General features: G+C 44.0%; 1 protein-coding gene across 1 annotated transcript; it reads right to left on the bottom strand.

The window, feature by feature from the left end:
- Positions 1-15,970: 15,970 nt before the first annotated feature.
- Positions 15,971-16,066, bottom strand: SLN (sarcolipin). The gene has a single exon (XM_009487921.1). The coding sequence runs from the start codon at positions 16,064-16,066 to the stop codon at positions 15,971-15,973; it is 96 nt and encodes a 31-aa protein (XP_009486196.1).
- Positions 16,067-25,337: the final 9,271 nt, after the last annotated feature.

Here is a 25,337-nt window from a genome sequence, read left to right as displayed (position 1 = left end):
TGAATGGGTCTGAGCGTGACAACACTGCATGGTCCAGTTCCCGAGAAGATAAGGACAACTTTGTAGGCAAATTTTACTTCTGGGGATGGATAAGAAAGGCTGTGCTTCTGAAGGGAGGCCAGTCAGGAACAAGATGTAGACGTAGCCTAGATGTGAAGCCCTAAAGAGGGGTTAGGGACAAAAATGGAGCCCTTGGTCATGGTCCAGAGACAAGATGGGAGTGTTCTCCACAGCTGAAAAGAGCTTTGTAGGCACATCAGGCTTAAGTGGGGAAGAGTTGTTAGGAAATACTAAACAACTTGGGACTGTAATATGGATATCAGGATAAAAGTCTGGAGCAGAGAGTGCTCTGTGACTCATTGACGGGGCAAGAACTGCCAAGATTGTGCTTGCAAACAAGATTAACCAAGGAGAAAATGTTGAAGCAGGAATAAAAAATAGACCAATGGTATAACCTCGTGGAGAGACCCATGGATAGAAAGAGTCCTCCACAGGACTTGTGGCAGTAATGATCAGAAAGGTGGGAGGCAGGAGAAGACAGTGTCGGAAACTAAGGGGAGACCAAATTTGAGACAGCCATGGTCACCTGTGTCAAAGGCATTGGACAGCTGAGTGCTCTGTCTTTTCCCTGGTGATGTGCTCTATTCTGAGCAGATTCCTTTTAATTCATCCAGCACAGCACTTGTGCAGTGCCCATCTAACCACAGGCCAACCAGCAGTGCGTACACCCAGCAAAAACGGTACCAAAATCCTCAAAAGCAGTAAAACAGCTGAGCCCCTTAGCTTTTGTCACCTGCCCTTGTCAAACCAAGGCATCCTTCTGGCAAGACTCATTGAGCAAGCATTACCCAAGCACACGAGCCCTCCTTGCCTGCTCAAAGGCAGGTGTGAGTTATGCTGAGTTGCAGACTGACTCCTGGGAACGATTTGATCTTTTTGAGTCAACTCAGTCCTAGCCGATGGGAATGGCACATGTTCTGCACCTCGTGACACAGATGTCTCAGGCTGATCCAGCCTATGAAACCTGCCTGCTCACCCCAGCGAAGCTGTCCCTGCTTGATGTGCTGGATGGGGGGAATGCCAAAAGGGCAGGGTGCAGGAGATGTGAGGATGCAGTTTGCTGCCTCTCTTTGATAGGAGTACTTGTGGTGCTGATTTGGCTCTGGATGGTCTCACATGTTCCTTCAAGCTGTTGTGACTAAGCCATCATCTGCCTCTTCACTTTCTCCTAGTTTTCCGTTCACGTTGGTTGGTTTGAATTTAAGCCAACTGACATACACTTTGCCTTGAGTTCCCATGTCTCCATCCCCACTGCCCCTTCAGCTTCTCTCCCTTTCATGCTTTGTTACACACGTTTGGCAGAGAACAATTTTGCAGAGGATGTGGGTGTCACCTCTCAGTAGCTCTGTGGCCGAAAAAGAGCAGAAAAGGGATGGTGGGAGCAGAGGCCTGAGCAGTCGCCAGCTGACCTGGTGAGCCCCCTCCTCCCGTCCTGCCCTGGCCCAGCTTGCAGGGGGCCACTGTGACACCAGGGGTAGGAGGGTTGCCCTAAGCTTGGCCATCTCAAGGCCGCTGCGTCCAACTCTTTTGCCCCTTTCATGAGGGCTGTGGGAAAGGGGCATGAGAATGTGGCTGCATGGGAAACACAGAACTTCTCTAGCTCAGCAGCTAATTTAGTGCATGGGGTTGTTCTGCCCCTAAAGCACCCTCAAACCGCTCCCTCCAGGGAGAATCAGCTGCTTCTGTCTCACAGAACAGAATTTATTTTATTTTATTGTCCATGTCTGAGACAGGCTTCAGTTAGCGTAAGTCATGCCTGTCTGCTGTGAAGCTGTGCAAATTTACACCAGCTCCACATCTGGCCAGAAGAGATGAATCCAGCAACAGCAAAGAATGAAGAACCCTGAGCCCTGCAAGGAGTTGTAATCCCAGCCCGGTGCTCTGCTTTCATTTGCTGGATAAAAAGGCAGGTCGGAGGGAGACGTGAACATCAGCTATCTACTGAGTGGGTCAGAAGGTCTTCCCTGATCAGTGGTATGCATGCCCTTGTATTAAAATCTAGACTAAGCATTCATATCCTGGGAGACTATTTGAAAAACCAGCCAGTGACATTCTTACCATGTAGAAATATCAGTGCTTTTGGAGCACTAAACTCATTTAAAATTCCAATAGAGATCCAAAAGCTACAGAGAGGTTGTGCAGTGCATCTGGGAACCTGCAGCATTTCAAGTCATTTTGGAGCTGTCTGAACTGCAAGTCATAGAGAGATGCAGCCACTTCGGTATTTTATTCTATATTCTTAATTTGTACCTATACATGCAAATAAAACATCACTGTCTAGCAACAGTTTCTTGTGTGATCCTTTTAAATTTTTTATGAATGTCTATAATCACTGCCTTTAAGTCTCATACATAATGGTAATTAACTTCTATGCCACAGTTCAATTCCATTATTTTTCAGGCACGGCAATGACAGTTCCTAGACATTTGAATGATGGGAGTTAGAGACTTCCTTCCTCCCAGAGAGAGAATTGCCTTTGGGGTAGAGCATTGTGGGAGGCAGTGCAGCCTACGCCATTTGGGTTAGGTCATCTGTGATGTTACTGAAAAGGTAATTAATAATATAACCCTAATATCAAATGCTTAAACTTCAGAGATGGAGATAAGAACATAGCAAAAATGCTTATAAGACCATGTACCTATCTAAAAAAAGGTGAGTCTGAAATACCCACAGGCAGTTGGGAACTGCAACAGGCAGTTGGGAACTGCAGAGTGATGCTTTGCCCTGCATAGACAGTGGGACTTCTACAGCGGATCTTGTATTCTGTCAGGAGTTAATTCCAGGATACCTCAGCTCACTGCTTTTAGGATCAAAACAGTTGTAATAAATTTATTTTCTTCCTATTAAATTACCTGTAACAAACACTGCAACAGGAAAAAATGCTGTGTACTAGAGAGAGCAAGTTTTTCTTAACAAGCCCACATAATATCAGTGTATCTCAGCACACTGCTGTTGTATGACTGATACCCAATAGCCATGTTCCAGCCAGGACAAGTAACACTTTGGCATCAGAAGGAATTCAGTTTCACAAAATCCTGATAGATGGGCAAATAACACCTACTTATCGTATTTGGGGGAAATGAGGTGTAGTGGAAAATAAGTTAGATTTTACTATGCTAGTCCATGAGAGGCCTGAATTCCCAAGCTCTCCTTCCTTGTTTCAGCCATGAGAAAGCCTTCTCCAAACAAGTAGGATTCCCTTTGAGAATGAAATACCTTGTTGTGGCTGTTAGCAGCCAGTTCTCTGATATGGCTGAAGTTTGTGTTACTCAATACACTTACCAAGCATGGAAGACATTGTCTTGTCTTGTCTTGTTTAAAGCTATCACATCATCATTCTGCTACACTTGAAATCTGACCATTAAGTGACTTCTAAATGTAGAAGTCATATCCCCTAGGCAGAAAGGGGAGCTTCCTCTGTTTAATGCCTGGTACGTTTTTCAGTTTCTGACAATAATGAGCTAACCATCATGCCAACGCCTCCTTTGGATTTTGTCATCTTACTTATTTCTGTCCCCTGCATTCTACCTGCTCAAACTAACATCTCATTCCCCCTTCAAAACTTTTCTTCTTGGAAGGCCTCTATAACCTAGTGTCCACTATTGATGTCTGACTGTACAATAAATTGGAGGCCGTAAGGGAAAACACCACAAAAGACAACTTCAAAGCCTTGAGCACCAATGTTTTTAAGAACAGCATCACATTAATTGTCTTCCAGTTGACCCTCCGGAGTTATAACCAAGGAACCTTCTGGGGTAAAATCACGAGCTTTCTGATCTCGGGGGGGAGGGGGAACAAACCAAAACCCACACCAAACCCCCAAAAACCCAAGCCCAAAGGGTTTGGACCACCCCCGTGCGCTCCCACGCTGCGGCTGCAGCACCCTGGACAGCGCCGGAGCGGGCAGGGCAGGGGGCCACGGCGCTCGGGGGTGCTGGGTCCGCCGGGTCTCCAAGGCAAAAATTAACACTATCTGCTAGCTCCCGATATTCCTGCATCTGCCCCCGTGTTGCAGCCCCTTGCTGCTAGTTGACTGCTGGAGCAATAGTAGTGAGGATGCTCCTTAACTTTCTCCAAGAAAACTCTGTTAAGCAAATATAGGTTCGCTATACTTGAGTTTCTGGCGGAAATCAGAGTTTGGCGATCACGCTGAGGCTGTACCCCTTCAGGGGTTTGGAAATGTATTGGGAGATTTTCACTCTGCCTGTCAGAGATCAAGGAGCATCTGCACAATGCTCTTAGCCATATGATTTAGTTTTAGGTAGTCCTGTGAAGAGTAGAGAGTTGGACTTAATGATCCTTCTGGGTTCCCTTCCAGATTGAGATATCCTATGATTCTTTGTCATGTTGCCTGGATAGGAGTCAGCTGTTGCTAATGCCCTTACCTGGGAGAAAGACTGCCAAAGATCCTGCACCCTGAGAGAGCCCAAAGAGGCTTCAGGAGCCTGGAGGAAATAAAACTTCAGTAACACTTCACTTAGGCAAGCATTTTTCCATTCTGGGAAATACCGCTCTAAGCCACCCAAACAATTCCTAAATTCCATCAAGAAAAGTGCAGAACGTCCTAGTCACATACCCATTGTTAGTTCCCATAAGCAAATTGCAGCAACTTTCTATTAGCATTTTTCTCCATTGTAAAATATCCTCCTCGTCATTGAGCTGGGCTGGAGAGTCTGTGACCTCTTAAGCACTGCAAGAAGGGTATTTGCTTTCATGGAAGCGCCCCAAGAGATAGTATCCCTCTCTAAGTTAGGACAGCTGTTATAAACTATTTCTGATGGATGTTTGAACCCATTCTTAAAAACCACTGACAGCATCTCTTGACATTGGTAGCCCCACATAACAGTGTAGAAGAGTACTCAGCTGTACCCTCTTTTAATTAAACTAAGAAAACTGCTCCGAAATCTCCTTTGCTAACATTCAAGCCCATTACTTTGTGTGCATGGAAAATAGTTTATTGCTTTCTTCTTTGCTGCTATGTTGTATATATTTGAAGGCTGTTACATCTCATAACAATCTTTTCTCTTGCTTGGCCTGTCCCCACCTCCCAGCGAGGTGCCCAATGCCTGCTACGGGGGCTGCCACCATCTGCCCCGGCCTGTCCTGCTCCATGGCTGGTGTGGTGGGACGGGCCCAGGCTGCCCTGCCACCCGCGGGGAGCCCCCGGCCTCCACAGTGCCCTGACAATAGGTAAAACAAGGAGCAATAACTCTTGAGAACACCTTCTCAATTTTAACAATCCGTGGGTTAAGCTTCCTATGGAGCCAGCAAGTCTGGCCTCATATTTAACAGGTCTTGATGGGTTTTTTTTTTTCCTTCCACAGATTTGTCTAAACATTTTTAAACATCTAGTCTGTCTTTCAGAACATCTTGTACTTCTGAGTTTTACAGTTCAGTTTTACTCTGTGAAAGACTGTCCTGGTTTCAGCTGGGATAGAGTTAATTAAACCACAACAAATACCTTTCGTCATTTTATATGTCCCTATTATGTTTGCTATTTATTTAATGGGCTGAGAAGGTGTAAATAGTCAGTGCATGTGCCCTTATTTGTTAGTACTCATATCCTTTCTTCAGTCACCTTTTTTTTTCAAGTTAAAGAGCCCTAGTCTGCTTACTTTCTTCTCAAGCTGAAGTTGTCACAATGTTGGTTTTTTTTTTTCCCCTAGCTGCAATTTTTCCAACACTGACCATGGAGCTGATGTGTTCAGGGAACTCTCTGCAGTGATTCCTGGATCTTTCCTGTGTGCCAGTGTCTGCTGTGCTCATTATTTTGTGTGAAGTGATTTTTCTCCCTATGTGTCCTACTTCACATTTGTCAACCTTTAATGTCATCTACCATTTTATCACTTATCAGTTGGCATTGAGATGACACTCTACAACGCTTCATCTATAACATTTGTACCACCAGAAAATTTTGCAATCCTGCTTTTCCTGTATGTTAAACTGTGGAGTCTCTTACAGCTCTCCTTTTATTATGCAATTTCACTGTTCACTGCTACCTTCTTTCTGTCTTTCAACCATTTAAAGGGAGAACTTCCCTTTCTATCCCATGACAGTTTAGGGTTTTTTAAATGTATTGATCAGCTCACTTTTACTGACATGTTCAGTGACTCTTTCAGAGTTGTAATAGGTACCAAAAGTGGGATTTCCCTTTGCCTTACTGATTTTTTATGTGTCTTTGGATTCTATCTGTTTACTTTTCTGTGGTTTGCTTCCCCCCCCCCGCCCCCAATATGGAAATGAAACTTCCTGGTCTGTCCCCCCACAGCTGTCCTCTGCAGCCCTCTTAAAAACTGATATTGCATCTGCCACCTTCTATTCTGCTGGTGCCAGTCTGATGTGAGCAGTAAGTTACACTCCATAGTAACTAGGCAGGCAATTTCATATCTCAGCTCCTTTAAAATCACTGGGTGAACATTGCCTGGTCCTGCTGATATATCACTGTTCATTCTATTGACTTCTGGCCCTTCAGCTGAGACCATTTCTCCAACTCATCACCCACAGATAAAAGGTCTGGTGGGGAAACACTCCTAAGGCCTTCTACAGTGAGCATTGCTGCAGGTAATTAATATACCTTTCCTGTACCAAACTTATATTCTCTGAGCACTCCTGTTCCGCAATCTATCATCTGCAGACCCTGCAGTCTCTGTGGCAGGTTTCCTGTTTCTGATTTTCTGATGTGTTTTATTATTGACTTTTTTTTCCTGGCCTCATGTTACTCAACATTTTTTCCTGCCTTCCTTATGATTTTTTATTTAACTTTTCTGAGTTCTTTTCAGTTTTTCCAATTGTGATGCATTTTCTGTGTTTTGAATGGTAGTATTTTATTTATAATTACTTCCTGTGCTTTGCTGATTCTTCTGGCCTTCCCATTCCCATAAGGATGTTTCGCTGATGTACATTGTGGTCACTATCACATCATCATTTTTCAAAGGTAACATTTGATCCTGATCCTGTGTGCTGTTCATGGCTGCACAGCTTCTCCTTCTGTGATATCTGACTGCCCAAGAAACAATAAATGTATCTTGTTAGAAAATGTTGCATGAATTAGAGCCCAGTCTGACATTTCCCCACTTTGTGGAGGTGGTGAGTAACTGAAGTTTTCTGTGACCACTGTGCTTTCTGGCCTTGCTGTGTCCTGTAGCATGTCATATTCTGGTTGACAGTTTAGTCCTAATTGCACTTTTCCTATTTGTGAAATGTCAGACTGGAGTGGTACTATATTATTTTTTTTAAGAGTTAGTTTATTTTTCTAAAGCTTTCTTTAATGTATGCTATGCCTTCCTTATTGATAACCACCTTCCTTGTCTTTCCAATATTTGCATTATCACCGTGTCCTACTGATTGTCTCCCAGTCACAACCTCTCTTATAGGCCAGTTCTAATTGATAACCAGATGTTCCAGTCTACCCAACTTCTTTTTGTAATTGGTCATATTTCCAGAAAAAAAAAAGTATGTTTAACTTTGGGCTAGGTCTGATTTTGGCTAAATAGGACTTTATTTGTTGAAATTGCTGCTTGTTGTGTTTCCCATTTGAATTTCGTTGACTTCCATCCTGTTCTTTATCAGAGGACACAGTATGATATGATTTGACATCCAGAAGATGGGCACTATAGCTGGGGCTGGCTGTTTAGGCAGACAAGCTTTCCCCAAGGCTGTAAGGGAGTTTTCAGTACTTTCTGTGCTCAGGTGAATACAGCCTCAGCAGAGAAAGAGTCAAAATTCACAACCAAGACTACAAAGGGAATGCGACAGGTAGGAGTTCCCACTTACTATTCTCACAGGAGACTTTATTTAGCCTCATTATGACATGGGGTAGACTGTATCTCATTGAATAGTTTCTGTTTAATCATTTTGCTCATACACAAGTGAAAATGCAGCTGAAGTACCCAGAGGTATGGTTAAGTAGGGAAGTATCTTAGGCTGAAAAAAAACACCTAAGCCTTAGTGTTTTCAATGCTTATTAGCTTTTGAATTCACTTAGTTTTAAACCATTAAAAAAAAAACCTTCAAAAAAATGGACTAGATTTAAAGTTCTACTGGGACTGTAAAAATAAATTTGTTGCTAAAAAAATGTATTAAACTCAATTAGTTGTTATTATTTATTTTGTTCATAGCCCAGTAAGTTTTAGAACCTAGCAATTTGAAGGTATATTTTAAAATACAGATGTGGATTTAAAGTGTGAAGCTTAGTGTTTCCAAATCATGTGTTCATTAAAATATTAGTTAATATAGCTTAATAAATATAGGATATAAGATTTCTTATAGTGAAATTTTTCTATTCAAAATTGGGTTTAAGTGAAAGATCTAAAACTACTGGTGTATCTCTTCCAGGTGATGCTGAAACAGACTTTTGCAGAGAGCAGATCAGAACCAGGGAAACACAAAGGGGACGATCCTTGTCTGATATAACCAGGCCCAGCTCCACTGAAGTTCATTGGGGAAATGGCTTGCAGCATGCAGAAGCAGATCTTTCCTAACCTAGTTGAAAGGCTCAGATTAATGCTACTGAAACTGGCAGTCACCAGTGAAACTGTTCTGCAGGTATTAAAAAAATTATGTCCCTGCTTTCAGATATGCCAACAGATGTCTGTGGACAAGAAGCTGAACAGCAAAATGGTTGAATACTGCAGGGAAATGAGGTAAATGCAAAATGCATTCTAGATTATTTATTGCTCAACATGTTCCATAGTTTTGATTAAGGAATTGGGTCGCTCCCCGTAGATGTTTTGGAGGATGCATCTAGGCCAGGCTGTCACAGTAATGTGCAAGACCAAAGTTACACCAAGTGCACGTAGAAATGTGCAGATTTCTATAAGCACAAGGTAGGATTTTCTCCAAGAGCCCTTCTCCCAGGGCACATCTCTACAAGGGATTAAGTCCCTTGTAAGAAACTATTAGATACCTGAGTCACTGTGAATATCCTCACCCCACCGATTTGATCTTCAGGTCACCTCAGCCACACTCATTCCAGGCCTTCATACTCATGGGCAGGGACAGCAAGGCAGAGCAGACATGAACAGGACATGACATCGTTGTGGTAGACCATGTACTGCTCTGGCCATGAGGCCGAGAGATAAAAGCCACTGCCTGCCTCCCAAGAGGGGAGAGGCGGAATACAAGGAAAACAGTCGTTTGGAAGAGAGACACAGCTCTGGCTGCTCTTCTGGGTGCAGGAAGAGGCATATATGCAAAGCCAAAGATCAAGGCACATCTGTGTACCATATAAACACCCTTCTGGACCCTGCCATACAAGCTGTAGTGTAAGGAAGCATAGGTCTACATTTTGCTAACAACTGCTGCCAAAACCAAATTATTACTCATCTCCCTCCACCCCCTACACTGAAGAACTGGCACGTACAAGTGCAATACAGCACACACTCTGGCACAAACTCACCATCTCCATTCATTTTGCATTAATTTATGCTTCTTTACACTCCCTCACAGATCAGCCCAGTGCAAGTAGAGATTAGCATTAGCTGATAAGCATAATGGAGCCTGCTTGAAAATGCTGTCACCTCTCTTTAGAAGCTGACAGCTGAACTGTTAAGCTAAGAGGTCAGAGTTGATTGGCTTGGGCACCAGCTGTATACAGCCCTGGGAAACACGCCAAAGGCTTTTCCAGCTCAGACCTGCGAGACGCTAATCTGTGGGTCAAGCCTACACACAAGGGGCAAACCAGCTCAGCTGTGTAGGTGAAGAATGATTTAGGAGCCCCTGCAATGGCATCCCAAGGTGTCAGCAGCTGTCAGTCTTCTTGATCCCTCCTAGCTCACTGCACCACCGAAATATAGATAATTATTGTGCAAAGTTCATCTTGAATTGCAAGGGCATCTATCGCCTTTGGGACACTTCCAAATGCAGTTGTATAAATAGAACCATGCTGGACTTGCTACGTAGTGAGGAAGTTATTTATGCTTCGCATTTTCTTGGTTTGGTCCGGAGAAAATTTAGATGCATATACAGGAATGCTGTCTTGATAAGGCTGAGAACCTTGGGGTTTGCCTTTCTTTCTTCTGTGTCATCTACTGAGCACACACACACAACACACACAGAGCTTACACAGTGTGAAGTTTTTACCACAGAAAACTGATTTTTGAGTGAATCTAAAGTAAAAAATATAAGCAAGAAATGATTTGCAATCAACCCGCTTAGAAATGCAGCACATGCAGTTCCTCGGTGTAAGTCACTTGTTTTTCCATTCTCATCTCTCTTTCTCATTGCATGGCAGTTTCCTACCCTGTGACTTGGAGGTGACACATCATGAGATTGGTTGGTTATGTCATACAGGATAGAGAACCTGCCAGACATGGAGCCTGGGCAATAAAGTAGAAGTGGGTACAAACCACACAGTGTGCAGCAGCCATGATAGCATTCAAAAGCAAAATGGTCACAGTTGGTTTCCAAGCATGACCTTTGTTTGCCTTTGACAAATTTTAGTCTACCTTGATAAAAAAACTCTTCTTGGGAAAAAAAAAAAAAAAAAGAAACTTGTTTAAACTGAAAACACTGTTGATTGATTGATAAAAGCATTTTGGTAAATGCCACTGAACATAATGTTTAGCCAAAGTTTCAAATCTTGGTGCCTAAAATTTGGTTTGTAGGTTGGTATCCAGGCACACAAACTACTGGTCTGATTTTTCCCAAAAGCATGTTGATCATCCTATGTCTCTACCTTCTGTTGAGTGAAGCGCTGACTGCTTAGCAATTCCGAATTACTAGGCCTAGAGCCAAACTTTTGAAATCTGAACAGCTAAAATTAGGTAGCTGTGGTCTCATCCAAAGCCCAATAAAGTGAACGGAAAGGCTGCCACTGAACTTCTGGTTCTGGGTGAGGGTAATTCATCTATACTTAGATGCCAGAATGAAAATTGCCTTGTTCAGGTCAGGTCAAAGTCATGAGCAACCACCATTTTACTTGTTGTTGGCAGTTCCTGAGGTGCTACACAGAGTGCCTTTAACAAAGTAGGTGGGATGGGACAGGAAACAGGGTAAGTATAGTGTCACATTGGCAATCCACTCCATAAGCAGGTACTGTGCTGTGTTCATGACCTGTGCACACTATGTGTAAAACTTACAGCAGGTCAAATGCTGATATACATACATATATACGTATAAATATATCTATATATATTTAAAAAAAAAGCCTGCAAATATAAAAGAGAGCTTGCATAATAAGCACTTTTCATTCATAATGTGTTAGGGGCCACAAAGAAGGGATACAGGTCTGCAGCTTAAAAAAGGTATGGGATAATTAAAATTATATAAATTATGTAAATGTATGTATGGAATCATAGAATCATAGAATTGTTTAGGTTGGAAAAGACCTTTAAGATCATCCAGTCCAACCATTAACCTAACATTACCAAGTCCACACTAAACCAGTTAAGGGGAGAGTAATAATTAATTTCATGTTTCCTGGCTTGGTGGCTGGATTACTTTTAATGAAAGTAAAACTAGGAATCATTAAGGTTGGAAAGGATCTCTAAGATGATCAGTCCAACCATCAACCCAACACCACCATGCCCACTAAACCATGTCCCAGAGTGCCATGTCTACCCGTTTTTTGAACACCTCCAAGGATAGTGACTCCACCACCTCTCTGGGCAGCCTGTTCCAACGCCTGACCACTCTTTCCATGAAGAAATTTTTTCCTAATATCCAATCTAAACCTCCCCTGATGCAGCTTGAGCCCATTTCCTCTCCTCTTATCACTAACTACTTTGGAGAAGAGACCAACACCCACCTCACTACAACCTCCTTTCAGGTAGTTGTAGAGAGCGATAAGGTCTCCCCTCAGCCTCCTCTTCTCCAGACTAAACAACCCCAGTTCCATCAGCCGCTCCTCATAAGGCCTGTGCTCCACACCCTTCACCAGCTTTGTTGCCCTTCTCTGGACATGCTGCAGCACCTCAATGTCCTTCTTGTATTGAGGGGCCCAAAACTGGACACAGTATTCCAGGTGCGGCCTCACCAGTGCCAAGTACAGGGGAACAATCACCTCCCTGCTCCTGCTGGCCACACTATTCCTGATACAAGCCAGGATGCTGTTGGCCTTCTTGGCCACCTGGGCACACTGCTGGCTCATGTTCAGCCGGCTGTCTACCAACACCCCCAGGTCCTTTTCAGCCAGGCAGCTTTCCAGCCACTCTTCCCCAGGCCTGTAGCGTTGCATGGGGTTATTGTGACCCAAGTGCAGGACCCAGCACTTGGCCTTGTTGAACCTCATACAGTTGGCCTCCTCCGCCCATTGATCCAGCCTGTCCAGGTCCCTCTGCAGGGCCATCCTACCCTCCAGCAGATCGACACTCCCACCCAGTTTGGTGTCATCTGCAAACTTACTGAGGGTGCACTTGATCCCCTCATCTAGATCATTGATAAAGATATTAAACTAGACTAGCCCCAAACCTGAGCCCTGGGGAACACTGCTTGTGACCAGAAAGATGTCAACTGAAAGGAGTGGCCGATATACCAGACTGCTGTCCTGCTCAGCTGGCTGGAGAAATGAGCCAACTCATGAAGTTCAACAGATGGAAATGCCAAGTTCTACCCCTGGGGAGGAATAACCCCAGGCACCAGGACAGGCTGAGGCCAAACAGCTGGAAAGCAGATCGGCAGAGGACCTGAGGCTCATCATGGACACCAAGCTCACCACAAGCAAGCAATGGGCCCTTGTGGCAGAAGCCAAACAGCCTCCTGGGCTGCATCAGGCAGAGTGTTGCCAGCAGATTGAGGGAAGTGATCCTTCCCCTCCGCTCAGCACTGGTGAGACACATCTAGAGTGCTGTGTCCAGTGCTGGGCTTCCCAGTACAAGAGAGACATGGACGTACTGGAGGGGGTCCAGCAAAGGGCCATGAAGATGATGAAGGGACTGAAGCATCTGACATATGAGAAAAGGCTGAGGGAGCTGGGACTGTTCAGCCTGGAAAAGAGAAGGCTCAGGGGAATCTTATCAATGCATGTAAATACCTGATGGAAGAGAATGAAGAAGGCAGAGCCAGACTCTTCTCAGTGGTGCCCAGCAACAAGACGAGACATAATGGGCACAAACTGAAATGCAGGAATTACATTTAAACACAAGAAAAACTTTTTTACTGAGAGTGGTCAAGCACTGGAACAGTTTGCCCAGGGAGGCTGGAGAAGTTAGAGCAGCTACTTACTCTAAAGTACAGTTTTAATAAAAATTTTGCCTAAAATAATTTTACTGATAAACTAAAGACAAATTACTGTTAGCCTAGAAGTCGTCTGGTGTTCTCAATCATCCTAACAGTGCAAAGGGCTGGAAAACACTGGTAACATATCACCAGAGAGCCACCTCTTCTCCGGGGCCTCTTTGGCAAGCAGGAAGATCATGGAGAGAGTTTGAGACTCAAGAGTCACACCAAACATCTATATTAAGGTCCCTCAAACTGTGTATTTGGCTGATGCTCTTTGACACTAATGTGCCTGTACACCTGCACAGTGCTGGCCTTTCCCGGCCAGTTAATTGCCTTTTTCTTCAGTGTTAGGCAAATGACTCAGGCAAATAACTTACCTCATTCAAAATCTGCTTAAAAATTATATAAGCCTGAAAAGAAAACCACTTAGACTGGTATTCTCACTTCTAGCAACTTGTTTGGGGTGCTTTACCTGAATCATATTGTCGAAGTTAGATGCATGTCTACTCTCAAAAAGACTGATGGCTAAAAGGTGTGGATGGCCCACACTCTCCAGAACATTTTCTCTTCCTATCTGAAAATTGCTAGGATCACCTTGAGCTGTTGCCGAACCACTTCTGGTTCAGACAGTGAAGGCCACTCTTCTATTTTTTCCATTTCTAGCCTGAGATGAGCCCAAACACGTCAATTTGCTCATGATGTTGCTCTCCCTGGGCAGCGGCCACCTGCTCTGCAACTGGCAGAAAAGCCTCAGCCTTGCCAGGTGGGACCAGCACACAGCGGCAAGGTCCCCTGTGAAAGCCATGATGCACAAGAAACTCTGAAAATCTATTTTTAAGCCACAGGGAAGGTTTGATAATGCTGGATGAAGATACCGTGTTCAGCTGGGGAAGGGAGTCACAGCTGGTGAAAGATGAGAATCTTTCATATTGAATTATCAAGTATTCAGTGTATTTAAAAATAGATTTTTCCATGTCCTTCTCCAGTCACTGCTGCGTGTCTCAGCCAAGCTTATGAACACAAAATGACCGTGTAAATTAGTGAAAATATAAAAGCACCTGGTGCAAGGTGGGCTGCAGAGAACAGCTGCATCCACTGCTGGCAAAAGTTCATTTCAATGTCTCAGTTTTCTCGCAGAAAATTTGCCATCCCTGGGAATGCTGGAAGGAGGTTTGCTCGCTTGTAGCCAAGAGTAAACAAGAGGCAATTTTTGTCATTGCATTGGAGTAGGGATTTCTTGACTGGGAGGATGGGCGGCACCAGCTGCAGCGGGGGTGGCTGCAAACCTGGACAGACAGCACAAGTGACACAGGGCAACGGGTCACTTACTACCAGTCTTTAAGCAACACACACACTTAACAAGTGGTGCTACTACAACTTTTGCTGTCTTTCCTTAAAGCCCAGGCCCGAGTCCCAGCTGTCACGGCCAGCACTGCTCCATCTAACCATACCAGAGACCAGCCTTGGGTAACTCACAGCACAGCCTTGCCATGTTGCCTGCTCTTTGCGGGCTCCCAGAGGGGAAGGAGACCTGTATCAGCAGCGTGGCACACAACTAACTGCCTTCCTACAGAAAGCTGTATTTTGTAGAAGATGCTGATTCCCTGAAGTCATTAAAATAACTGATGGGGAACGCCTAGGAGGAGTTTGGTTACTGACGTCACAAACCCAGGGACTGTGGGCTCTTCAAGACGGCTCAAGATTTTTTAGCATGCAATGACACCATCACAGCAACCCTGACACACTCGTGCCTCATCCTGCCGAGGCTGAGCGTGGCCGTGCCATGGTGTCTGGTGTGCCGCAGCGGCCCCCGAGGGACTGCCGCCCCGGGCAAGGCTCACAGCAGGCTGCGGCGCCAGCGGGTGCCTATGCCTGCGACTGACCAGAGCTCATCCTTCCAGGCACTGCTCCAATCATAGCTTGGCCAAAAATAGGATCCTGGGAATCCCTGCCCAAAAATCCAGCCTCAGAAAATGCAATTATTGACAGTGTCCCAGTGAGACCGAGGTTCTCTTTGAAGTCTACATCCACAGGCACCAACAGTGTAAGTCACTTGGGACAGAAAAATGACCTGAACACCTCATTCATGTGGCTACACATCTGTTAAGTTGCAGGATTTCCACTCTACAGCAATTTAAAAAAAAAAAAAAAAACAAAACAAATAAAAGTGCAGGTTGCAGGAACAAGCAAACCACCAGACTTGCACAGTGCACTCTACTGCAGTTATCAGCAGGTATCTCAGTGAACAGCAGTCAGGCCGGGAGAGGGATAAGGAATGCTACAAAAAATGGTTTTACATGTTCTTTATTTAAGTGAAATGAGCAAGTGAAAGTAGAGGTTTTACATTCCTTTCTGCTAAGCGAGTTTGTGCCTCTTATGCTGGTTAATACAGACGGTTACATTGCGTACTGCAGTTTTATACCCTGGAGAACCTAACACCGACACCAAACAAGCCAGCATGGCAGGCAGGGGGTTACAGCATCCACAGTAACTACCGGAGGAGACAGCCACATCGAACAGTTCCTAAGAATCTTGCATTTTACATTTTACAGCTGGATCACTGCAGAATAAAATAATTACACCATCATAGACCCATCACAGATATTAGCACGGGCAACAGATATGAGAGAGTAAAAAAAGATTGACAACATCCTGAATTGACTGAAAGCTAATCACAGCGGTGTGCTGTGGGTGTTACTTATGTCTGCGGAGACACACACTTATATCACCTCCCAGAGTTTTTGATTGTCTTTTAATCCTGATAAGACTTCACAAGGAGCCACATGAGCAGAACAGTAATCAGGACAATCATGAAGTTGAGGAAAAGTTCTTGTGTGGATCGCTCCATTTTTCAGCAGTAATCAGGGGAGAGCAGGCGTCAACAGGTAGAGCAAGGGAAAACCTCAGTGACTTGCCTGGGAGCGTCCTTGAGCTCAACCTTCAGGTCACGGGCTCTTTTAAGGCAAAAGAAAAATATGTGAAGAACAGATGCATGAAAGTGACAGGTTCAGCAGAGCTATTTATATTGGTGCAAATAAATGTTGTTTCAGTGGCTAGAAGTTAGTAAGCAGTGGGGATGCTAAAAAGTAAAAGCTGTCTCTGGCAGCTTATCGCCACCTTTGATTTCCAGCATTTGACAAGGAGCGTTCTCAGTGTTACCCCAAAATACACCGTGCAGGAGTGAGCAGTCCTTGGAAAGTAGCACTGCTTTGTATGAGCATTTTCAAAGCAATAATGCCCAAGCCCCCTTTATTACTTTCAACAGATATACATTGTAAATATACTACTAGTTAAACTTCTTTAAATTCTTATATTTGTTTGCATAGTTTCATTTTTTAAAGAAACTAGGTCCAAACTATTCTCTTATAAAGAGAGATGAAAACTGAATTACTTATGTTACCACTAAAAGTACAAGAAGAACCTTAGGTTAGACATTTTCATTTCTGCAGAACGTGGTAAATTTTGTGAGTTAATCCTATGGAGGAAATAGCATTTTCCCAAGTGCCTTCTGACTTTCCAGCGCTTTCAAGCTACTATAGATGTCTTACTTCAAAAATCCCATTTGAGTTGTATTCAAAAACGTTTCTGTTGGTTATTGGTTTTATTTCCTTTATTGGAGCCAGTTTTGAATTTTATATGTTCTTGGAGTTCATGCAGAGAAATGAAAATAATTTATCATTAATATCATGCACTAATCCCATCTGTATGCCATATAAATAAAATTAAAAAACCTTTAAACAAATGAGACATAAGCTCTAGACAAAGAATTTCAGCCACACAACCAAAATCTTAGCAGAGAAGCCACATTAGGCTGTAACATCTATGGTGCAAACAAGCGAAGCCCTGGGAACATACCCAAATGAAGACAGAGTTTAGTTTGCAGATTAAATATTAAAAGCCCAGTGCATGCAGTTAACAAATTCCTACATTCCCAAGTTGTTTTGCCAGCCTCCTATGTCCTTGGACAAGAGAAAATGTGACCTAATAAGTAAGCCAAGGTTTTTACCTTGAGGAGGTAAATGGAGCCTAGTGGTTCTGCCTCTGGACTTTGGGTCACTGCAGATATTATTTCCCTCTCAGCTTCTGCCTATCTCCCACTTGGTCTGGATGCCTCGTCCCTGTGTGGGAACTAAAGTAGGCTGAGGGAGGAGAGCAACAAGTGCATTGGCAACCCAGATGCTGACATCACCCCCAAAATATTTTAAAAGGGCTAAGCCGGGCCGCAGGATTTGGTTAAGGCTGTTTATGCAGTAGTCTCTATGGGCTGGTTTGCTGCTTTCAGTTCTTCTGACGTGGTCCTGCACTAAGAGCAGAGCTGTGTGTACCCCTTGGGACTCAATGGGATTTTACGAGAATTTCTTTTGGCCTGTTGGTGTCTTCGTGCCCGATGTGGGGAAAAGAAAAGGAAAGAAAGAGCCACTTGCAGAAGCCTGTGCGCAGATTTCAGGAACTCTCAAGATCATTTTCAGTGTATGGAGCCCTGCCTGCACAGTTACCTTCTTAAGTACAGTACAGCTGTTGCTGCCCTATATAGCTATAGTCCCCACAGCTTCTCAAGTTCATACACATTTAAAGAAACAGAATAGGAACAATATATTCTTTGCATTTAAATACAGACTACTGAAATCCAAGATCATTTGCTGGATAGAAAAGTTTGGGACTAAGAGGTCTGAAAAGCACAATCCATTGCTTTAAAGAGCCACTGACTCACCTGCATGCTCTTCCCTCATCGATTTTCAATACTGATGTTAATGCTCCATCTGCCTGAACATACAGAGAAATATTTTTGCCACCCTGCAGCATTTCTTCCCAGAAAGCACACTGCTCTGCAGCCTAGATAGCTGTAATCCCCACATCATCTTATCTTTGCCCAAGGCACTGGTAGAACTTGCTATATACATGAACAAAAAAACCAGCTATTTGTTTCCTTTAAATTGATACAGCCGAAAGAGAGTCCCAGCAGAGCAGGCTGGACTGAACGGGGAGCAGACTCTGCCAGCTTTGCGCTGCTGTGGGTTCCCCCTGCTCAGAGCCTTTGCTTCAGATGAGTGGTACGAGTATTTCCACTGAAGTCAGAGGCATCACTTCTGCAACACGGTGCTGCCAGATGAGCACGAGGATCCTGATCAGGTTTAAGTGTGTAAGGCTATCCACAACGCTGGCCTTATTCTCACTGCCAAACACGACATGGTATACAGGATGCAGATTATTTACTGATTCTGATGCCTTTTGTATGTATATTCGGGCATGCTGGGAGGCAGTGTAGCTCAGAGTACCCAAGCTTGCTGTGACAGTCCCCATGCAGCTCCCAGTTTTCACCCTTTGCACCAGCGTGGCATTCACGTCATGGTGCAATGCCCCCGGTGAGGGAGGCGGGCTGGCTGGAAACCAACCCGATGAAAAACACAACAAAACAAATAGCTGTGGGTAACCAGGGGGGTGGAGGGAAGGGTTGCTTGGGTTTTGCTGGATGATCTCCCTAAATAGCCTCCCCACGCAATCACCGGAGGTAGGAGTGGGGCCAGAACCATAGAAATCTTGGCTTTCATTGGCTTGACTGCATTGCCACTGCTCTGCTAGACACCCAGACTGCATGTTCACAAAAGCCGACATACTGCGTGGGAGTCCTCTGCTAAAATATACAGATGAAAGAGCAAAGGCTTAACCCATGCCTCGTTCAGGAGTTAGATGCCTAAGTAGGTTTGCAGGGTCCTATCGAGATGCACCCTCTTCTGGGCTGAGCCACTGAAGCCTGTCCTCTCAAGGAAAACTGGGGCAAACCTGCCCCATAATTATGGGGGATTTGGGAAATCCAGATTCAGAATGCTCCCCCTCTGCCCAACAGAAGCAGGTTGTATGTCTGCCATGAAACTGTCCTAGGTTATTCTCTTCCCCAGCATGTTCTGCAGCAGAAATCTCTGGATTTCTCATGCAACGGTTAATCCACTTCACCTTGAATCACATAAATATCCACCAGGAAAAGGGTGAAACATTTGAGTGCCATTGATCCTAATTATTAAATGTTGCACATCAGTGCCCAAATATTCCCCTTGGGCTGTGCATCATGGAGATCTTGGGGTTTACTTTACTCTTTGCCAACAGAAAACTCAGAACATTTCTGTCTTTAACTGGAACCCCTCAGCTCTGGTCCCCAGGCCTGTATCTGCATTTCCATGCTGACAGGGAGTCCCTTCCTGCTCTGTCCCAGCTCACCTCCTTCATCTTGGACTTCATCCACAACAGCTAGAAAACTTCCCTTCTTCAAAGTAGGGAAAGAGCACTATAAATGTCATTCATCAGCACACACGATAAATGCCCTAACTCCTGCAGACCCTTCCTTTCTCTCTACAGACACCGATGTTTCCCTCATTTTTGTGCTGAGGATTTTACAGGAGGCCATGGAAGGATCACAAGAAATTCATTAGTAGACCAGAACAAAGGTTCACCTAACCTAACACACTGGAATGGTAGGGGGATCCAGGGAAAGGATATAGAAATAGAGCAAATGTAACATGATCTCTGTCTGGCTATCCTCAAATTTCTGGGATTCAGCCTATTGGGATTACTAGATTGGGACTACAAACAGGGTTGGATTTATGGCTCCCCCTTGCTCATTCTGTCAGGGTGTCCCTTCAACACAAGGGTCTGTCTGTTCCTGCAGCTGTGATAGCACATTCTATGAATAGTCTTAGACCAGGCAACTTGTTCATAGTTCAGCTTCTCTACACAACATCCTGCATAACTTCAGCATTACAAAAATGAAATAGCAAATTCAAACATTCCTCAAGGTATCAGTAATTTGAAGGCAGCTCATTTGCTAGAACTGAGACCAACTGGCTAAGAAACAGTTTTTGATTGACAGAGCTAGTCCCTAGTAACTTTAGAAGAGGCAAACTATGTTACATTTGCTTTTGATGTCATCTGACAGAATATATATATGTACACACACACACACAAAGACTTGTGGAAAAAAAAAAGGACTTAGCACTGAACAGAGGGTACCAATAAACACGCCTGAGCTGTGGAATGTGCCTGGACATTAACTGTAAATCCAACCCGTGTCTGAACATCTGACTTCAATGAGCCATAGATTACTGTCTGCAGTTGCCAGAGGCTGAAACTTCTGACCTGCCCCAACAAACCATACTCCTGCTGTTTATGAACGAAGAGCCCAAAGGCCTTAAAGGCCGTATCTTTAAAGGGATGCTTTATTTAACCAAGTGATTTAATACTGATTAGGAAAATAGAAAGAAGAGAAAGAGGAGAATGAACTAAATAGTTTTACTTTAAATACTAACCCAGAGGTTTAGATACCATGCCGAATGTTTTTCTTGTTGGCACTTTTATTTTTTCTTCTTTTTTCTCACAGATCTGGATGTTCTCCGCTTTCATGTGGCCCGTGCCAAAGCTCCTTCTTCGTGCCTCACATGCTCAAACTTAAGGCTCTAGTCTATATTTAAAGTTGCTGTGACTATCTCAAGTTCTTCCCAGCCTACTAATCAAGTAGCACATAATCTTTCAAAGGCATTCTTACATAATTAGAGCAGATTGTGTTCATTTCTGCTCTCATCATTATCTTTCTCACTAAGTGCAGTATATATGTTTTTAAATCTGCTAATAATTGGTTCATTTTTTAATTGGCACCTACTCTCTATTCTAGTCATGTGTATCTTCTTAGAAGACCCACTTGAAGAACTGCTGTTTTATCTGTATAAACCCAAGTTTGCAGCAGCATACTGTACTTGTAGTCACAGTATGTATTTCACATATAGCTATCATGTCTCACATCACGGGAAATGAAGACAACTATCACTTAAAATTGCTCAGCAGGTCTTAAATCTGGTGATTTACAGGACTTCTAAACAGACACCACCAGTCCGCAAAAAGCTACTGGGCAGAAGACATACAGAGGAGCCTGAGCTTTGCTGCATCTCCATTTCAGGCTCCCAGCAGAGTTCACAACAGCCACAGCAGGATCCCACCTGCCAGGAAGATGTGAGACCTATGGCTCTCGGCGTGATGGCTGCGTGACTGCAGCACAGAGCTTCCCGCAGAACCAGTCAGCACAGGCTCCCTTAAAACAGTTAGTGAAGGAAAAACAGGCACTTAATACTACATGCAAGCCATCTGCCTATTGTAGATGTCTGCTGTAGGGTCAGCCTTCCTGAACTCCACAGATTGTTTTGACTGCCTCCAAAGGGAGTTTTGTGGGGCTAGAGAGGCTGGACTTGGTCAGATGGAAGAAGTCTATATTTTTAGCAGATGAACCTACCTGAATTCCCAAGAACAGGATGCACACCAGCTGTGGGGTGAGTAGCAGTTGTTTGAGTTATCTCACAGAGGATACTGCAGGTCAAAGCAAGTCTTAAATGCTGTCATTGTCTGAGAGGCAGGTACCTTTCCTAGGGCTGCAGAGAGATACCTCAGTCTACTTAGACACTGGTGGGTTTAGCCTCGTCTCTGAGTTAAGCCTTTTATTTTGAAAGCTAAGTGGGTTGCCACTGTTGAGTTCCTTCCTCAATGCAAGGAATAGGACTTTTCATCCTCCAAAGCCAACAGTGCACAGAATCCCTGCCCAGAGATGCTATGTATTATTTCTATGTAAAGCTTCCTATCCAAACAGATCAGGAGAGTCTGACCGACTGTCCATATGACATTTACATTAGCATCAGTATGTCTTTTCAGGCTGAAGTGTTAAACAGGTCCCAAAATGGGCAGGGACATCAGATCAGCAGATTAGCAGAAGCAAAGGAGAAATCATTAGATATTCAGAGTACCCAGTCACAAAAGTAGTTACCAACTGCGTTTGCATGCATCTAACCCCCGCCAGCAAACTAGATGCTTTGAACAAATCCTCAGGTGCCACAGACATCATTTCTTCAAACCACAGTAAACTATACGTCCATTTCCCCTGCAGGACCATTGGGATAGACACACATGGGAGATGAAGATCTGGATTCAGGTCTGTTCACCCTTGGGGCAGACGGACAAAGGACTGCACAGCAACAGAAGCAAGAGATAGAGACCTGCCTGCCTGCCACTGCAGGTCTTTCAGCTCTTAGGGAACTCCAGTGATGAAAAATGTAAGCACCTATGGATAGTGTCTCCAGGATGGATGTCAGCACAGTGAGGGTCTTGAGGACTTACATTCTGGGTATGGAGAGCAAAAGCAGAACATCTTGCCCCATATTGTTGATGTTTGCTGCTTACCAATCTCAACCCTCTAGAAATCACTGAAAATATTGGTGAATGAGACTTCCAAATTTTAATGATCACAGCACTCGCTCTTACAATCTTTCATTCATGTTTAGCTTTGCTTCACGCTGACTTGTTAGCAAGACAAATCCTTAAAGGGAACACAATAAGGAATGGGTGGCAGGCAGGGAATCACCACTATTTTTCAGTGTCTGATGGGTGAGATTAATCTCTTCCATCTTCAAGCATCACACTACAGTCAGTGGGGAGAAAGAGTCCTCCAAATGAAAGTTTATTTGACATAAAATAGACATTTACAGTTCTCTGGAAGGTATTGAGCTTTTTTATCTCTACAGTTATGCAAGATGAATATGACCAGAAAAGTCCAGGATAACAAGGAAAAATGTTTCAGAGAAGATCACAGTAGCCAAAGTATGAGCCACAAGTCACACGAACATATATAATTGTTGCCAGATCATAGACTTCTGTTCTCTGTCAGAGTTCATTTATTGTTAGACTTGTTATCATATTTTTATTAGGCTTATTTTATTGTTTTCATTTTTAGTTTTATTAATTTTAGACTGCTTTTTACAACAAGCCTATAGTCAGAAAATACTCCTCTCATTTCTATGCAACGTTTTTCAACTGGACAAAAGCTGCAGTACTTTGAGCCAAACTACAAATGCACACAGTAATGCAGTTAGATCAATTAAGCATTTCTGACACAGAAAAGGTCATGTGCACCCCTGAACACAATGGGGAGAGAAGGCAATTTAAAATTACTGCTAAGGCACCAAAAATGAGAGGTAAGACAAGAAGGATAAAAAAAAGGCAGACCTCAGTTTTAGTCTTTTATAGCTGGCTGCCCCAAAACTACTTCAAATGTCAGGTCAAGAGTGAAGAAAACGTCAATTCACCTGCAACAGCAGTGACCCAGTCACCCCAGGGACAATCAAGACAGCGAATAGCATTTAGGAGATTAAATATCAGAGGTGAAATACAGAAATGCCACAGAAAGTTAGCCAAAATGGATTTATTTTACATCTCAGCTTGTATGTGCTCCCACTTGTTCTGAATGGAGCTGAATTCTGGGACACAAACTTCATCTTTCACCGGACTTTAAAGAAAAGCATTAAAAGGCAACTTCTTCTGGTGATGCTAAACATCAGACCTTGCAGTTAATGAGTTTCTCCTGGAAAATAACTAAAAGCTAGTAGAGGACTCAGGACTATGTGCTGGGATATGCTCTCACCACGCTCCCTTGTCCAGCCAGTATTGGCGGAAGTTATGGAGAGGCTTTAGAGCTTAACCATCTATAAAGCTAATTTCAGCAATGAGCATCAGGGTCACAGAGGTGCAGATTACTGTGGCCACACTCTTACACACTGTTAGAGCTTAAAATGCACTGCTGGCTGGAGCTGCAGTTTGGGCAGGCAAGTGCATGATAAATCCTTGCAACTGTGGGCCCCTGCATCAGAAACACCTTCGGGGCAGAGCAGTCATGACCTTTGCAACATCAGTAGAAGTTCCTTATTGTGATGGATGCCATTTCTGGGTTGTATGCTTGAACCAGCAGACTTATTCCCACACATACAAGGTGCTAAGGTAACAGAGAAAAAATCTAGTCAGCATTTGTTCAAAGTAAAAACAGTCTGCAAACTAGCAGAGAAACACATGAGAGGGATTGATGGTAGAAGCTGCAGTGGAAGAAGAACACATTCAAATCAGAAACAAAATCAATCTTTTTTTAACTCATTTCTGAGTGGTGGAGGAAATTTCTACAGGTGGCGGAGGAAAGACTTTGGTGCAGCAGGGTCAGAGGCATAGCCAGAGAAGTGCAGTTTTCTGCACTCAGGCCTTGATGTTCAGTGCTCTTACATCAAGGCTGACTGATGCCCTTGTGGCTATCAGCGTGTCAAAAGTCTCCAGCAAAGGGTCCAGCCATCCTGGAACAGGAATGGACACAAAGCAACAAGGGTGGCTGTGTACATACACCCTGTTGGCTGCAGCCTGGTAACTGGTTGTGTAAGCAAAGACAGGGTGCTTCTCTCTGCAAAAAGGGGGCCAGCTACTGTAAAGTTATGAATAGGATTTTGGCCATGAGCTGCCGCTGATGTCAGGCAGGTTCTCCCCTTACTCTAGCCCAGAGTGAGGTGTCTGTGTGCCCATAGCCTGGCTTAGTTCTCTTGCATGAAAAGAAATGAGTCTTTAATAAACTATGTCCTGGCACCATGCAGAAATACAATTTTTATCTCTGTGAATAACCATATCAGCACTACTGCTATGTGAGAAGCTTTCAGCTCTAACTCATACAGCTGTCATGCAAGTTCTTAAATCTCTGGAGTCATTTATAAGGCAGCCTGTAAATACTCCCTGCGAGGAAGGTTTACCTGCAGTTACTGGGTAGCCACCAGCTGTTGTGCCAACATACTCTGGTACTTTCAGCTTACAGCCCAGCTCTGCCACAACATGCAAGCTGCATGGCTACTTGCTTGCGTGGATGCCCTTGCCTCAGGTGCGGTGTGTGGTTCCTCCTTCTCTGTGGGAGAAGATGCTTCGTATTTACTGCAGAACAACAAACACAGAAGCCATGGAGCAGGTGTTGCATTTCAAGAAAGCAGCACTATTTCTCCTCAGACAGATAATATCTTGCCCAAATCCTCATGACCACCTCTGGCCAGAGAGGTGGTGGAGTGCCCATCCCTGGAGGCGTTTAAAAAACGGGTAGATGTGGCACTTCGGGATATGGTTTAGTCTGGTCTACCCTTGATTAGTCTAGAGTGGGCTTGGTAGTGTAGGTTAATGGTTGGACTGGATGATCTTAAAGGTCTTTTCCAACCTAGATGATTCTATGATTCTATGATTCTATGATTCTATGATTCTATGATTCTATGACAAAGCTGTGGCAGCCACAGCGAAGTGTT

This window comes from Pelecanus crispus, chromosome 1, assembly GCF_030463565.1.
Source record: "Pelecanus crispus isolate bPelCri1 chromosome 1, bPelCri1.pri, whole genome shotgun sequence".
Lineage (NCBI taxonomy): Eukaryota > Metazoa > Chordata > Aves > Pelecaniformes > Pelecanidae > Pelecanus > Pelecanus crispus.
The sequence above is the reverse complement of the archived record's forward strand: the minus strand, read 5'-3'. Positions and strand labels throughout refer to the sequence as shown.